The sequence below is a fragment of the Mesoplodon mirus genome (genome assembly GCF_964341445.2).
Source record: "Mesoplodon mirus genome assembly, chromosome: 3".
Taxonomy (NCBI): domain Eukaryota; kingdom Metazoa; phylum Chordata; class Mammalia; order Artiodactyla; family Ziphiidae; genus Mesoplodon; species Mesoplodon mirus.
The window spans coordinates 61,218,052-61,235,578 of record NC_138978.1 but is presented as its reverse complement, the minus strand read 5'-3'; the positions used below and the strand labels follow the sequence as shown (position 1 = coordinate 61,235,578).

General features: G+C 39.1%; 1 protein-coding gene across 1 annotated transcript in view; it reads left to right on the top strand.

Annotated features, from left to right (window-relative positions):
* The window catches only part of SLC35D1 (solute carrier family 35 member D1), a 54,459-nt gene that overhangs the window by 25,285 nt on the left and 11,647 nt on the right, over positions 1-17,527 (top strand). The window contains exons 9-11 of the mRNA XM_082611945.1: positions 5,278-5,345; positions 6,478-6,556; positions 10,364-10,446. Of these exons, the coding sequence (XP_082468071.1) occupies positions 5,278-5,345; positions 6,478-6,556; positions 10,364-10,446 (230 nt within the window). The remainder of the gene's footprint in view (positions 1-5,277; positions 5,346-6,477; positions 6,557-10,363; positions 10,447-17,527) is intronic.

The window sequence follows — 17,527 nt, the reverse complement described above, 5'->3', positions numbered from 1 at the left end:
ATAATCATGTATTGCATATATTGCATTCATATATATTGGGTTGGCCAAAAAGTTCACAAAGGTTTTTTCCGTAAGACGGCTCTAGTAGTGCTTAGTTGTCTTCAACTTCATTCAAAACAATTTTGTTAGATTGTTTTGTTAGATTGTATGACAGCTGTCATATCAGCGTGCGTTAAAAAAAAAAAACATCAAAATTGGTGAATTTTTGTCTAGTCATTTTAATATTGAAGATGGGAAGAAAGCAACATTTTTGGCACATTATGCTTTATTATTTCAAGAATGGTAAAAACGCGACTGCAGCGCACGAAAAGATTTGTACAGTGTTTGGAGAAGGTGCTGTGACTGATCGAACGTGTCAAATGTGGTTTGCGAAGTTTCGTACTGGAGATTTCTTACTGGAAGATGCTCCATGATCAGGTTGACCAGTTGAAGTTGATAGTGATCAATCGAGGCATTAATTGAGAACAGTCAACGTTATACCACGTGGGAGATAGCCAACATACTCAAAATATCCAAATCAAGTGTTGAAAATCATTTGCATCAGCGTGGTTATGTTAATCACTTCAATGTTTGGGTTCCACATAAGTTAAAGTGGAAAAAAACCTTCTGGACCGTATTTCCACATGCAATTCTCTACTTAAATGTAAAAAAAGTTCCGTTTTTAAAACAAATTGTGACGGGCGATGCAAATTGGATACTGTTCAATCATGTGGAATGGAAGGGATCATGGGGCAAGTGAAGTGAATCACCACCAACCATACCAAAGGCCAGTCTTCATCCAAAGAAGGTGGTGATGTGTATATGGTGGGATTGGAAGGGAGTCCTCTATTATGAACTCCTTCCAGAAAACTAGTCAGTTAATTCCAACAAGTACTGCTCTCAGACCAACTGAAAGCAGCACTTGACAAAAGCGTCTGGAATTAGTCAACAGAAAATGCATAATCTTCCATCAGGATCACGCAAGGCCGCATGTTTCTTTGATGACCAGGCAAAAACTGTTAAGGCTTGGCTGGGAAGTTCTGGTTCATCCGCCGTATTCACCAGACATTGCACCTTCAGATTTCCATTTATTTCAGTCTTTAGAAAATTCTCTCAATGGAAAAAATTTCAATTCCCTGGAAAACTGTAAAAGGCACCTGGAACAGTTCTTTGCTCAAAAAGATGAAATGTTTGGGAAGATGAAATTATGAAGTTGCCTGAAAAATGGCAGAAGGTAGTGGAACAAAAGGGTGAATATGTTGTTCAGTAAAGTTCTTGGTGAAAATGAAAAATGTGTCTTTTATTTTTACTTAAAAACCGAAGGAACTTTTTGGCCAACCCAATATATATGATTAAGGACTTGTATCTAGAATATATTTTTTAAAACTGTTAATTTAAAACTCAGTAGTAAGAAGACAACTTGAATAAAATTTGGAAAAGATTTGCACAGACACTTCACTAAAGAAACAGTACTGGGCTTCCCTGGTGGCACAGTGGTTGAGAGTCCGCCTGCCGATGCAGGGGACATGGGTTCGTACCCCGGTCCGGGAAGATCCCACATGCCGCGGGGTGGCTGGGCCCGTGAGCCATGGCCGCTGAGCCTGTGCGTCTGGAGCCTGTGCTCCTCAACGGGAGAGGCCACAACAGTGAGAGGCCCGTGTACTGCAAAAAAAAAAAAAAAAAAAAAAAAGTACTGATGGCAAAAAGCACATTAAAAGATGCTTAACCTCATTAGTGATTAGGGAAATGCAAATTAAAATTACAATAATACACATAGGGAATGGTGGATTTGGGATCTGGATGCAGGTCTGACTTCAAAGCCAGTAATCAGTTTATGAAGGTTTTAAAAAAGAAGAAGAAATGGAACTTATAAGAGAGGAAAGTGCTACAAGTTTCAAGACAAAAGATGTTGGTGTCTGTGTGTGAAATAGAATGTATTCTATTTCTTCAAGAGTATTAGGTCTGGGGACTTCCCTGGTGGTCCCGTGGTAAAGAATCTGCCTTCCAACGCAGGGGACTTGGGTTCCATCGTTCGTTGGGGAACTAAGATCCCACATGCCGCAGGGCAACTAAGCCTGCGTGCCGCAAACTACAGAGCCCATGCGCTCTGGAGCCCGAGTGCCACAACTTCAGAGCCCACTTGCCCTGGAGTCCGCGCACCACAACTAGAGAGAGAAAAACCTGCACGCCGCAAATAGAGAGAAGCCCGCATGCCTCAACGAAGATCCCATGTGCTGCAACTAAGACCCGACGCAGCCAAAAAAAAAAAAAAAAAAAAAAGTATTAGGTCTGTAATATTTTTTACTCTGGTTTATCTGTGTGAGTCTTGCCATGCTTCAACCAGGTATAAACTACAATTTTCATGTCAGTGTATAAATATTTTAAACATTTAACCCTAAAAATAACATTTGATCCCCTAGACCAATATTTCTCAAAATGTTTGACTTCTACATACAGTTAGAAATAATAATTATATTGTGATTCAGTACACACTCCCATGCACACATAAATGAGGCAAAATTTCATGAAAAAATATTTCTTGTTACACGGAATTCACCCTGTTTTCTATTTTGTTCTATTTTATTTTTGAATGCTATTTGTGATCAATAAATTGATTCATGACCTAAAAAAAATTAAAATTATAATGAGCTACCATTTATTTAATCACTTGGATGGTCTGAAACAATTCCAAATGTATGTATGAATGTAGAGCAGCGGGAACTCTCATAGCAGTGCCGGTGGGAATACAAAATGTTATAGCTACTTTGGAAAACAGTTGGACAGTTCATTATAAAATTAAAGATGCATTTACTGAAAGAACCAAGCCATCCGCATTATGTCAAGTGAAAGAAGCCAGATACAAAAGAGTACATACTGTACAATCTCTCATTTATATGAAATTACTGAATGGTAAAACTCTAGTAAGAAAGTAGATCAGAGGTTCCCAGGGGCTGTAAATGGGAGAGAGGATTGATTGCAAAGGGGCAGGAGGGAACTTTCTAGGGTGGTAAATATTTCTTTCTTTCCAGCTTTACTGAGATACAATGGACATTTAATATTGTGTAAGTTTAAGTTGTACAATGGTTGATTTGTTATAGTTATGTATTAGGAAATGATTACCACAGTAGCATTAGTTAACCCTGCCATCACCTCACATAACTGCCTTTTTTTTTTTTTTTGTGGTGAGAACACTTAAGATTTACTCTCTTAGTAATTTTCAAGTATATAATATAGTGTTGTTAACTATAATACCATGCTTATACGTTAGATCCCTAGAATTTATGCATCTTATAAGTTGTAAAACCAACCTCTCACCATTTCCCCCACGCCCCAACCTCTGGCAACCACCATTCACCCTCTGTTTCTGTGAATTCGGCTTTTTTAGATTTTACGTGTAAGTGAGATCAGACCGTGTCTGTCTTTCTCTGTCTGATTTATCTCACTTTGCATAATGCCCTCAAGGTCCATTTACGTTGTTGCAAAAAGCAGGATTTCCTTTCTCATGGCTAAATAATGCTCATTGTGTGTGTGTCTTTGTGTGTGTGTTTTCCATCTTGGCTGTACAAATTTACATTTCCACCCGCAGTGCACAAGTGTTCCCTTTCCTCCACACCCTCTCCAGCACTTGTTATCTCTTGTCTTTTTGATGACAGCTATTCTAACAGGTGTGGGGTGCTTACTGTGGTTTTGATTTGCATCTTAGATGCAAAGTGATCAAATCACTTTGATTAGTGATGTTGAGCACCTTTTCATGTACCTGTTGTCCATTTGTGCCTCCTTTTGGGGGAAATGTCTACTCACTTCCTTTGCCCATTTTTTAATTGGGTTGCTTGGTTTATTTTTTTGTTTTGTTTTTTGCTGTTATATGAGTTCCTTATATACTTTGGCTATTCACCTATTATCAGATACCTGGTTTACAAATATTTTTTTCCCATTCCGTAGGTTGCCTTCTCATTTTGTTGATGGTTTCTTTTGCTGTGCTGTGCAGAAACCTTTTAGTTTGATGTAGTCCCTCTTATCTTTGCTTTTGTTTTTTGTGCTTTTAGTGTCATAGCCAAAAAATTATTGTCAAGACCGGTGGTAAAGAGCTTTTTCCTGGGTTCTCTTCTAGGTTTCATGGTTTTAGGCCGAAATTTCTTTATCATGACTGTAATGGTGGTTTCATGACTATATATTTTTCAAGACTCATTGAATTACACACTTAAAATTGGTGAATTTTATTTTTTATATGTTATGCCTCAACAAAGAACCATAAACGAATTGAATGTCTACTGTCTGTCAAATGCTGTGTTTGGAATGTGATTCAGTTAATTTGATGTGGTTCCTCCCACCAGGGAGCTCACAGTTTGTAGACGTGGTGTAGAAAGATTTGCAGTTCAGCGAGATAAGAGCACTAAAGAGAAGTACTGCTGAGGCACAAAGGAAGGAGTTCTTGATCCGGGAAAGCCCCATGAAGGAGCTGCTTGGCTTCTAGTTTGATGGGTGAGCAGGAGTCAGCTGAATGTAGAGGGGAAGGGTATTCCAGGCGAAGCCATGTGAGTTTGAAACTGCAGGTTATGTTTTATAAACCACAAGGAGCCCGGTATTGCTGGAGCCCTGGAGCTGTGAGATTTATGTTGAAGTGGTAAGAGTTGAAGCTGTACAGGTTGGCAGAGAGAGAAAAAGTGGAGTGTTTCTCATATTTGCCTGACAAACTCATATTGCAAGAGAAATTTTGTACTTGAGAGACAAACCCTCCCTATTGGATGAGAAATGAGATGATCAATGCACCTGTCATTTCTATTCATTCCTTTGCTTTTGGCTTCAAAACAAACAGAACAACAGAAATCTTGCTTTTACAAAATCAACTGTTTTAAAATAATTCTTTCTGGACAGACCTCCGCTGAATTTGTGTAACTAAGGCTGTACTTGAGCTTTCGCACGTTACAGGGAAGAAATGTTTCAAGGTTTGAGAAAGCCTGTATTTAATACCAGCCATCTGGGAGAACTGCTGAGATTAGTAGGACATGGCTTGTGCCTTCAAGCAAATATCAGTTTCCTTGTACCGACAGGGAGAAGTACAAAATCTCCCTCACCTTACATATTTTGGAAAGGAGAAAACCTTACAAAACTGCTTGTTGATTCAGCTCCATGTATATGACATTCTTGAACGTCACTCTCTATGCTTGGAGCGATGCAGGGAAATGTATGTATGTGGCAGAGTGTGGCGGGAGCAAGTGCACAGGAGTTGGGTTAATGAGTGGAATGGCTGATGTTGAGAGCCTGCTCTAAAGTCTGGGGCTTTCTTGTGTATTACAGGCAATGGATTTTGAAGGCTGGGCCGACACCCTCTTTCTTCTGCAGTTCACCCTCTCTTGTGTGATGGGGTAAGCCTTTGCTGCCTTGTTGACAAATAGTTTTCCCGAGGCAGATTTGTTCTAGCGTCTTTTTGCCTCATTCCCTAGTATCCTGTTCTGTCTCTTGAGTGTCTCAGCTTAAGATACACCTCCAGATTCAAGTGGTTTCACCACCCTTGGGAATGTGCCCTCAGGGCTACCAAACTGATCTCAAAGTCATGCTTAGAAGGATGAAGGAAAAAAACTAATATTTACCCAATAAGCTAGTATGTGATAAGCACCATTATATTTCAGCATGCATTTAATTTTATTTCTACATTGACCATTTGACAGATATTGTTGTCCCCTTACCTATGAGAAAGCAGGCCCAGAATTCAAGTAAACTGTCTAAGTTTGCAGAATTAGTAGGTAGCAGTGGCAGCCTTTGAATTTAGGGCTGACTTCTCCCTGCCAGGTTGTAGAAGGCAAGAGCGTATCTGCAAATGTGCTGTTATCTGCCTCTTCTCTTCACCTCCAAATATCCCTAATGCTTTTTTCCCTCAACCAGTCATTTCACTTGATACTTGTGACCGGATCTGGCACAGGCGAGGTACATAGTGATTGGATGCTTCAAAATCAAGTTGACATGATACCTTGGTACTGAGTCAGGCTTCGAAGCCTCACTGTAAACTCTGGGGCTGCCGACTGCTGCCACTTTGTTGTTAAGTGAATGCTATCCCTTCTTAAAGTAGTTCTCATTTGCTCTTCTTCCATCCTTAAGAATCTCTCTTGCCTTCACCCTGGTCTGGAATCATATTGGCCTCATGTGACATGCACACCTGAGCCAGGGTCTGTGAGTCCTGAGCTTTCTGTCTGGGTTAGGTGAATTAGGACTATGATCTAAAAAAGAGTACTCATGATTGTGAATGGTGGTTTCAAGGTTTTGGTGCGGTAGCTGGGAAAAGCACCTGATCGTTAAATGTACATGTGTTTCTCTTTAATGAAATTAAAAAAAAATGTGAAGCTGCAGTATAAAGCAGCAGTGAAGTAGGGAACGCTCACAGTCAGTCAGTGACTAGTAGAATGTACTGGCATGGCCAACACTGTTTCTCTTGGCTAGAGGTTATTATAAAAACAGCAGTTGAATCTTACTTACAAGATACCTTTTCCTTCTTTTTTCCAGATTTATCTTGATGTATGCCACAGTACTCTGCACTCAGTATAATTCTGCTCTTACAACTACAATAGTTGGCTGTATTAAGGTGAGTTGAAAACATACTGTTCTCTTTTGGGTACCTTCTTTATCTGAAAAGTGTTCCTCTAAGATAAGTCTGGCTGTGGCCTTAAGCCCCATCATTCTTACTTCCTTATGTGTTGCCTTGGTAGTTTGACGACCTGTGGGGTGGTTTCTAGAACAATCCTTAAGAACTCAGGGAAAGCATCATCTCTACTTTCAGGCAACTTAGGTCTGAGGAGTATGGGAAAAAGAGAATGTGTCATCTCAGAGCAGAGGAAGGAGAGTCAGCCCTGTTTCTCACAGAGCAGATGACTAGCTTGGTACTGATAGGTTTGTCCCTTTAACTCCCAATGAGAATTGTTCTCTACCTCGCTGAGTTCTGGCTGTTCTGTAGGAAAAGGATGCCTGCCAAAAGCGAATCAAGGGAGTTTTCCTAAGCGTGAGCCAAACCTTAAATGGCCCACTTTTAAAAGCCGTGTCTGACATTTCCAGTGATGTCATTTCCTCCTGATCCATTTTATTTGAGGGAGGCTCATTTGTCTTCAGCCAGGAGAGCCAAGCTGACTTGAATATTGAGCTGCAGTTAGTGACTTGAAGCCTGAGGCCTCTTTCATCTGACTTTGTGATTCTGGTGCTTTAAGATCGAAGAGGCCCCAGCATCCCTAATTCCAAAAGAAATAGTGAGGTAGGCTTGCTTTCTAAAGAAAGCAAGATAGAGGTAGGTCCTGGATCATTTGGAGGAAAGAGTGCAGTTGCCTTTGGAACTTACTGTCTGGTGCCCCATTTGTCAATAGCGAGGGAAGGGGTTGCAGAGGCAAAGTTTGTACTGTTCTGCTATGTTTCCCTTTACACCCCAATGGAGTTGCGTCTGCCTGGCCTCATTTTAGAAACTAGATTTGGGTTAAAGCTTCAGAAGGTCTGTATCTTCAAATCATGGATTTGGAGTGTTTGGTGTGAATAGAATTCTAAATTAAACTATAACAAGTCAGTTGTGTGACTTCCTTTGAAAGCTAGAGATAGGCATTCAAAGGCCTGGCCTGGCTGAGACAGTTTCAGCTCCCAAATTAGCTCTCAGCCCTGTTGCGGTTTTTGTAAAGTGAGTGCTTCAAGAGCAAAGTAGATGACTTGCCTTTTCAGAATAAAAACAGTAAGAACATGAGAGACAGAACAGTTGGTGCCATGTTTTTAACCAAGAAGAAGGATGGTGAGGGAAAGTTATTTAGCAGATAACTAAACCTATTTGCTTAGAATTTCTTAGTGTCCGTTCTTTATCATCATTAGCATGGGGTACAAATACAGTCATGCTCTCACTAACATAAAGTCCAGTACTTTTCTTTTGATATTTCCTCCTCCCCACAGAACTGTATGAACTTAGTGCAAAGGGAGCAGTTTTACTTCCACACTCTAGAGGGAGGGGAAAAAATGGATTTTCTGATTATAGTTGACCCTTAAACAATGCAGGTTTAAACTGCTCTGGTCCACTTAATACTCAGATTTTTTTCAGTAGTAAATATTACAGTACTACACCATCTGTGGTTGTTGAATCCACAGATGCTGAATCACAGGTAAGGAGGGCCATCCATAAGTTACAGTCAGATTTTCCACTGCACCCCTAACCCCTGCTTTGTTCAAGGGTCAGCTGTGGTTTATAATTGCTGTTGCTTCTCACGGCCATGTGGTATTGCTATTAAAGGACGTCTTATACCTTCAGACAGATGGGAGTACCCTGATGTCCTTGCTGGTTTGGAGTGTCTCAGGCCACAGTGGAGCTTCTTTCATTAGCCTCCCAGTTACAACCCTTGTAGCTCAGTTAATGTTCCCCAGCAGGCTTCAAGCTTCCTTCTGTGCTTGAGGATCCTAACCCCATAAACCCTTGGGTCAGCATTCCTTGTTTCTCCTGTGTGTGGTGGGAAAATTACTTAGGAGAGCTAGTTTAACATGGAAATTCCTAGGCTCACCTCAGATGTATTGAATCAGAATCTCTAAAGTAGGGCGTGGAAATCATCAGGGTTTCCAGCTGAGTCTCAGGTATACTAAAGGCTGAGATTGCAGTCTTAGTTCTGAGCTACCAGCGCAGACTCTTCTGTGCTTCCTGGTAAGTTCTCCTTTGGGAGCATGAGTGTCTTTTCTGATAGAAAACCTTGGTTAGGATACCCTAATATATACTTGAAGTTTTTCTAACTTCTGGGGCTTCCCTGATGGTCCAGTGGCTAAGACTCCGCACTCCCAATTCAGGGGGCCGGGGTTCGATCCCTGGTCAGGGAACTAGATCCCATATGCCGCAACTAAAGATCCAGCATGCCAAAACTAAGACCTGGCACAGCCAAATAAATAAATAAATATTAAAAAAGAAAGTTTTTCTAACTTCTGACTGATTTTGAGCAACAAGGGTTGCGTTCTCTGTCCTTTCCCTTTCTGAAGTTCCTTGGGCAGTTTATGCAAATTAATCTTTTTCCTGGATCTCTGTATTCCAAGAGGTCCTGTTACACATTTTCCCCAAGTTGCCTACCAGCCTTGTTTACTGTTACATGGTATTTAATTTTATTTTTTTCCTCTCAAATAATAAGAAAATCTGCTCTAAAGTAACTTTCTGTCTCCATTCTTAGACCTAGAAGAGGCTGACATAATTTTGACAATATTTTAAAAACATAATTTTGAAGTTTGTTTTTGGCTTCTTAAAAACACTATGGCACTATACTTTCTGCTTCACAGGTCTAATCGGAGAGAGCCCAGGTACTAAAAATATTTGTGACATTTACCGTTTCTGGCAGTTGTAATAGCACAGAGGGAGGCAGTGACTTAATGTGAAAGAAGAGAGGTTAGGGAAGAACTGAATAAGAGATGAAACTTTGGAAAACTTTTTTTTTTTTTTTTTTTTTTTTGCGGTACGCTGGCCTCTCACTGTTGTGGCCTCTCCCGTTGCTGAGCACAGGCTCCGGACGCGTAGGCTCAGCGACCATGGCTCACGGGCCTAGCTGCTCCGCGGCATGTGGGATCTTCCCGGACCGGGGCATGAACCCGTGTCCCCTGCATCAGCAGGCAGACTCTCAACCACTGCGCCACTAGGGAAGCCCTGGAAAACTTTATTTTACCTTTACGGTCTGAGGATAATTAAAAGGGAGCCAGACGCTTTCACTGCCCTGGGCCCAGTTCTATCCCTGGTCTAAGAACTAAGATCTCACAAGCCAAAAAGGGAGTGAGATAAGCAGAAGATGTTTACACCTGGGAGTTTAAGGGAGTTGGGAGAGGTGATTTTAGGTACGCTACTTTGAGATGACTTCCCCTGTGGTTTTTTAAGGTGCCAAGGAAGATTGCTCTAGAAACAGTCTTTGAGTTGGTAAATTCCCCACCATCCCTTTTTTCCTTTTCAAGAAAGAGGGAAAGATGCTTGCATGTAAGCAGATTTTCCTTCTTCACTCTCCCCCGGAAAGTCAACTGCTACCTCTACGGGAGGAAAAAAGCACTCTTCTCTGAGACTGCTAAACGTGCCTTGGTGTTTTCTGCCCCGAGTAACAGCAGTGCTTTTCTATCTAGATTGATAATGTCAGCGTGTGCCACAGGGCAGGGAAAGTTTGATAATCTCCAGTATTGGTGAAAGCATTTAGCTTCCAGGGAGAGACTGGGAAGAGACTGATGTCATTGTTTTTTAATTAGTCAATGTTCATGCTCATACTACACTCATTTTAGGGTCGTTGGGTTTTTGTTATTTTCTGTTTATTTGTTTTTGTATTTTAAGGATATATGTTTGGGTCTTTGTATGGATGAGTTTATATGAATATTGAAAAAGTTCAGTTAAACCTATGAAACAGTATATTGCTATTTTTCTTTTTAGAATATATTAATAACTTATATCGGAATGGTCTTTGGTGGAGATTACATTTTCACATGGACAAACTTCATTGGCTTAAATATCAGGTAAGTAAAAATATTTAACGTAACCACTTTGATGAGTGGATTTGGATTGTCAAATAGTCACAGTAAGCTTAGACTGTTTCACAGCAAATTTGTTCATTTATTATTAGACAAACATTTATGGAGTGCCTACAATGTACTATATATATATATTTATTAAAATTTTTTTATTGGAGTATAATTGCTTTACAATGTTGTATTAGTTTCTGCTGTACAGTGAAATGAATCAGCTATATGTATACATATATCCCCTCCCTCCCACCCCACCCCATCTAGGTCGTCACAGAGCACCGAGCTGAGCTTCCTGTGCTTTATAGCATGTTCCCACTAGCTATCTGTTTTACCCACGGTAGTGTTTATATGTCAGTCCTAATCTCCCAGTTTGTCCCACCCTTCCTTTCCCCCTGTTGTGTCAAAATGTCCCTTCTCTACATCTCTATTCCTGCCCTGAAAATAGGTTCATGTGTACCTCTGTACCATTTTTCTAGATTCTGCATATATGTGTTAATATATGATATTTTTCTCTTTCTGACTTACTTCACTCTGTATGACAGACTCTAGGACCATCCACATCTCTACAAATGACCCAGTTTCGTTCCTTTTTTATGGCTGAGTAATATTCCATTGTATATATGTACCACATCTTCTTTATCCATTCATCTGTCATTGGACATTTAGGTTGTTTCCATGAACTGGCTATTGTAAATAGTGCTGCAGTGAACACTGGGGTACATGTGTCCTTTTGAATTATGATTTTCTCAGGGTATATGCCTAGTAGTGGGATTGCTGGGTTACATGGTAGTTCTATTTTTAGTTTTTTAAGGAACCTCCATACTGTTCTCCATAGTGGCTATGTCAATTTACATTCCCACCAACAAGGCAAGAGGGTTCCCTTTTCTCCACACCCTCTCCAGCATTTATTGTTTGTAGATTTTTTGATGATGGCCATTCTGACTGGTGTGAGGTGATACCCCATTGTAATTTTGATTTGCATTTCTCTAATAATTAGTGATGTTGAACATCTTTTCATGTGCCTCTTGGCCATCTGTATGTCTTCTTCGGTGAAATGTCTGTTTAAGTCTTCCACCCTTTTTTGATTGGGTTGTTTGTTTTCTTGATATTGAGCTGCATGAGCTGTTTGTATATTTTGGAGATTAATCCTTTGTCTGTTGCTTCATTTGCAAATATTTTCTCCCATTCTGGGTTGGCTTTTCCTCTTGTTTATGGTTTCCTTTGCTGTGCAAAAGCTTTTAAGTTTCATTAGGTTCCATTTGTTTATTTTTGTTTTTATTTTCATTATTCTAGGAGGTGGGTCAAAAAAGGTCTTGCTGTGGTTTATGTCAAAGAGTGTTTTTCCTGTGTTTTCCTCTAAGAGTTTTATGGTGTCTAGTCTTACATTTAGGTCTTTAATCCATTTTGAGTTTATTTTTGTGTATGGTGTTAGGGAGTGTTCTAATTTCATTCTTTTACATGTAGCTGTCCAGTTTTCCCAGCACCACTTATTGAAGAGGCTGTCTTTAAACTATACATTTCATGTCTTTCAATAATGCTTTTTAAGAAAAGGGGGAGACAGTGGTTCCATATTTTATCCACAGTTTTTGGGGAGTCTTTTCTGGAAGTTGAACCCCTTTTATTTAGTCTTCAAAGAATAATCCTTTATTTATTGTGCTAGATGTCAATGCAGTGTTCTCAAGAAAATTCCAGGCTAAAGAATACCAGCTCTGTTAGAGTTGCTTTATATGCGTCTAACCTTGGACATATCACTGCATTTCTTTAGACTTTATCTTCAACAGTGATGAGGGTGACTTGCATGAAAGATCTTTTTCAGTTTGAGAATTTTGAATTTCATGCTTTTAAACACAATTTATATGCTTTAAAATTCTCAAATTTTAAAGACCTCTGTCCTGAACTCAGACTTTTATATGTAGTAGCCCACTTGACATCTCTGGCTGACATATCAAAAACTGAACTCCTTTATTTTCTCCAAAGTCTCTTCCACCTCCACAGCCTCTGCATCCCAGGAGCCTCTATCCTTCTAGTCTCTCAGTTCAAAAGCCTTGGAGTCATCCTTGACTCTTCCATCTTATACCCGGTATCCAGTTTGTTAGCAAATTCTGTTGGTTCTGCCTTCAGAATATCACTTTTCACCATCTGCGTAACTTCCATCATCATCTAAGCTACATCTTTTGCCTAGATTACTGACTAGTCTTCTGTACTTGTATCCCTGGTTTAACTCATCCCCCCATCCCACCCCTAGTCAGTTCTCAAGAGTTGACAGTATATTCCTTGTAAAAGGTAAGTCAGAACATGTCACTCTTCTTTTTACTCCCCTTCCCCCATGTCTCTCCAGGTCCCTGAGTCCTAACAAGGCCCTACAAGATCTATCCCCCTCTTGTCCTCCAAGTTCAACTCATGCGTCTCTTCTCCCTCACCTCACTTCATCTACACAGACCTCTTTGCTGTTCCTTTAGAATACAGGGCATGCTCTCTCTTCAGGTGCTTGGACAGGCTATTTCCTCTACCTGGAACATTATACTGCCAGATACTTTGCATGGCTAATTCCTTTATGCCTATAAATTTTTGCTCAAATGTTACCTATTCAAGGAGGTCTATCCCAACCACCTTATTTAAAATTGCAGCCTGCTCTTCCTCTTCTGATACTCCCAAACCCTCTTATTCTACTTTTCTATTTCTATTTATATATATTACCTATTTTCTATCTCCCCTGCTATAATGTAAGTTCCATGAGGGTATGGATCTCTGCCTGTATTCTTCACTCACGTTTCCCAAGCTCCTAGAATGAATCCTGGTCATTGCTTAATAAATATTTGCTTGATTGGATTGCTGTATATTGCTGTATGGATTGGTAAAAAAACACTTTGGAAACTATAAAGCTCTTTTCTAGAATATGGTAGTATCTTTTTTTTTTAATTTACAAGAAAGTATATAACTTCTCTTGAGCTTTTATTTCTTCAGATGTAAACAAATGATAATACCTATTCTATCTTCCTTATGAATCAATATGAGAATTTAATATTCAATACTAATATTATTAATAGGTTAGTAATTGTAAACAAATGATACCTATTCTACCTTTCAAATGTAAACAAATGATAATACTTATTCTACCTTTCTTATGAATCAATATGAGAATTTAATATTCCATACTAATATTATTAATAGGTTAGTAATTCATTGTTTCCCCTTCCCTGACATTTATTTGCCACTATTGTTGTTTGTCTTTTAGAGGGAAAATCATTTTTTATTTGTGGGGTAGGAGTTGGTGAGAGGATGGGTATGTAAGTATACCTGAGGATTGCATGTTATAGAAGGAAGATGAGTAGCTGAGTCTCAGATCTTGGTCAGAGTCACAGTTCTGATGCTTGCTACCTGTGTGATTTTGAATGAGTTTATCTTTTCTGAGCTTCAGTTTTCTTATGTGTTTGGGATAGAAATACCTACCTCTTTAGAGTTGTTGGAATGAAATAATCCAGTGAATGTAAAGTACCTGATTCATTGCTTCACATCTATGCTTAGTAAATATCAGTTTCTTTCATTAATAGCTGTGAAGAAGGACCAGGATATAAGGATCAACATGGTGAACCAGTTTTGACTTTGGATGTGGCCTGAGTTTCCTTCATTTCTAAAAATCTAGATTAAAGAATCATTATGACATGTTATAGACCCGATTCAGAGATGCCTTGATTTTCTTTTTGTCCCCTTCAAGTGAGAACTTGATAGTCAAAATGAAATAAAAGCTGCTGTTTTCATTTTCAGATATCTGAAGTTCAAATCTCTTATAGTAGCTTATAAGAAATACTTTTTTTTTTTTTTTCACGTTTCAGGCTACTTAAAAAAACTTCGAAGTGCCTGAGTGTGCTGGAATGTTACAACGTATGTCAGCCTAACATACGTAACATCTTGAAAATTCTTCCAGTGGAATTTCTTTTTCTGTTAAGTAGTGCATTATAGTTCTGGTTAAACAGTACTGTTTTGCTGGCAAGGTTAGTTGATAATGATGTCATTGGTGCTCTTCCCCTCTGTAGTATTTTTAATAATTCCTAATTGCTTTCACATTTTGTTGTAATAAATTTTACATGCCGTATCTTTTTTTTTTTTTTTTTTTCCCCGTACGCGGGCCTCTCACTGTTGTGGCCTCTCCCTTTGTGGAGCACAGGCTCCGGACGCGCAGGCTCAGCGGCCATGGCTCACAGGCCCAGCCGCTTTGCGGCATGTGGGATCCTCCCAGACAGGGGCACGAACCCGTGTCCCCTGCATCGGCAGGCGGACTCTCAACCACTGCGCCACCAGGGAAGCCCTACATGCCATATCGCTTTAATCTCTGTTTCATTATAAGATTAAGGACAATAAGTGGTATACTTAGTCACCAGTCAGCATTCAAATTATTTGCAGAGTTGGGATTAAAATCCAGGTGACCTTCTGTTTCAAATACTCTTTCCATTACAACATGCTTTACAGCATTTGTAAAGGAAAGTATATGTTGCCTTTTTTTTCTTTCACTTTTTCTCTTTAAAATGAAAATTATGGTTTTATTGTTTTTTTGACTTATCTTCCACTAGTTAATAAGCAGACTCATAGGTTGTGAACATTACTTCTTTTTTAAATGTGAAAACCAAACTTAAATTGGCTACTTATTAGATTTCACTTTGATTGGACACGGTGTCAGTCCCTCCTTGGCTGATTGCACTTTGAAGGAAATCACTAATTAAACTGTACTCTTAAAGGATTCTCTGATTCTCTGATAAACTCAGATGCATCTAGCTCCCCTTCACCCTGCCTGGTTTCTTTGCTGTTTTAAGAAAAGTTTAAATAGCCCCCTCTGATATGATTCAATTCCAGGAAGCAGGAGGTTTGCATTGGTAGCTTCTCAGGCTCCATTCAAATTTGATACTATGATTTATGAAGGCTTTTTTTTTTTTTCTTTTTTCAGTAGGGCTCTGTGGAGAGCCTGGCTGTCTCTAACTCCCCTAAGTGCCTTTTTCCAGTGGCCAATTAGTGCATGTTCACCCAAGCCCAAAAAAGCAACAGAGCAAGTGGGGAATGAATAGTGAAGGGTGGTGACAGAACACGCTTCTGTACTTTCATCAGAGGTTGGGCTCTGGCCTGTGGCTTTGGCCCGAGTAACGTATCCTCTCCAGATAATGACATCATCATCCCCATAACTGTCCGGGCTAGAATTTGTAGACTCTCCGGAGCTTATCTTTGTCTGTGATTCTTTCTTTTCCCCCTTCCATTAAAAAAAAAAAAAAAATTAACACATTTAAATACAGTAAAATGCCCTCCTTTTCCTGTGCAGTTCTGCAAGTTTTGACAAATGCATACAGTTATGTAACCAACTATTACAGTTATGAAACCACCATATTCAAGGTATAAAATAATTGTATTACCCCCCAAAATCTCCCTATGTCAGTTTGCATTGAACCTCTCTCCCCTTACAAAGATCTGTTTTCTATCCATATGGTGTCCAGAATGTCATATAATGATACATAATGTTATGTAGCTCTTGGTCTGACTTCTTTCGCTTAACATACTGCATGTGAGATTCCATGTTGCATGTGAGATTCTGTGGTGTGCATGTATCAGTAGTTTGTACCATTTTACTGCTGAGTAGTATTCCATCATGGATACATCACAGTTTGTTTATCCATTCATCAACTGGAAGTTATTTGCATAGTTATCAGTTTTTAGGTGTTTTGTGTTAGCTGCTAAAACATTTGTTTAGAAGTTTGTGTATGAACATAAGTTTTCATTTCACTTGGGTAAATACTTAGGAGTGGAATTTCTGGGCTGTATGGTAAGTATATTTAACTTTGTTAGAAGTTGCCAAACTATTTTCGAAAGTGTCTGTACCATTTTGCATAACCCCCAGCCATGTATGAGAGTTCTAATTGTTCCGCATCCTGGTCCTTGGTATCAGTCATTTTGTCTGTTTTTCAAATTCTAGACATTCTAATAGATCTGTAGTGGTGTCTCATTGTGGTTTTAATTTCCCTAATGACTAATGATGTTGAGCATCTTTTCATGTGCTTATTTGCCATCTGTATGTATTCTTTGGTAAAAAGGCTATTCAAATATTTTGCTCATTTCAAAAACTTGAGTTGTTTTCTTAATGAGTTTTGAGAGTTCCTTATATCAGTATATTGTGGATACATGTCCTTTATCAGATGTGTGACTTGCAAGTAGTTTTTCTCAGTCCTGCCTTGCTTTTCATTTTCTTAATCTCTTTTGAAGAGCAAAATTTAAAATTTTTGATGAAGTTTAATTTACCAGTTTTTTTTTCTTTTATGGGTTGTGCTTTCAGTGTTGTGTCTAAGAAATCTTTGCCTAATCCAAGGTCACAAAGATTTTCCCTTATATTTTCTTCTAGAAGTTTTACAGTTTTAGGTTTTATAGTTAGGTATATAGCCTGTTTTGTAATAATTTTTGTATGTGGTGTGAGGTCTGGATGAAGATTCTTTTTCCTGTGTATGTGTTTTTTTAATATAGATATCCAATTGTTCCAGTACCTTTCGTTGAAAATACTGTCCTTTCTTTGTTGAATTGCCTAATTCTTCATAACACTCTTTTGAAGTTCTTTTATTATCACTGTTTTATAAATGAGGGGGCTGAGGCTTAGAAAGTTTGAGTTGAATGCATTCTGAAGACATGCATGGAGCCTGTTTCTGTGTGCCAGGCATCGTGCTCCAGAGAGACATGGTGCATTCACTCATAGCTCTGCCAACGTCACATAGCTAGTAAGTCATTAAAGGATTTTAACCCAGATGGGTTGGACTCCAGAGTCCAAGTTCTCACCCCCTAATGAATTATCATTCAGTTAATGACTGATTAGTTGTAATGTAACCTAAGTAAACCATATGTAGCCATTGTTACCTTAGATTCTCAGCTATTTGAGGGTAGAAATCACTTGTCTTATTTATAGTTGTGTCAGTATTTATCAGTTCCTGGTCCATAATAGGCATCCAACCAGTAATAATAATAACAAAATACCAGACAATATTTTTTATGCTTAGGCATTGCCCTAAGTACTCCATACTTAATCTTTAAAACAGCCCTGTGAGACAGA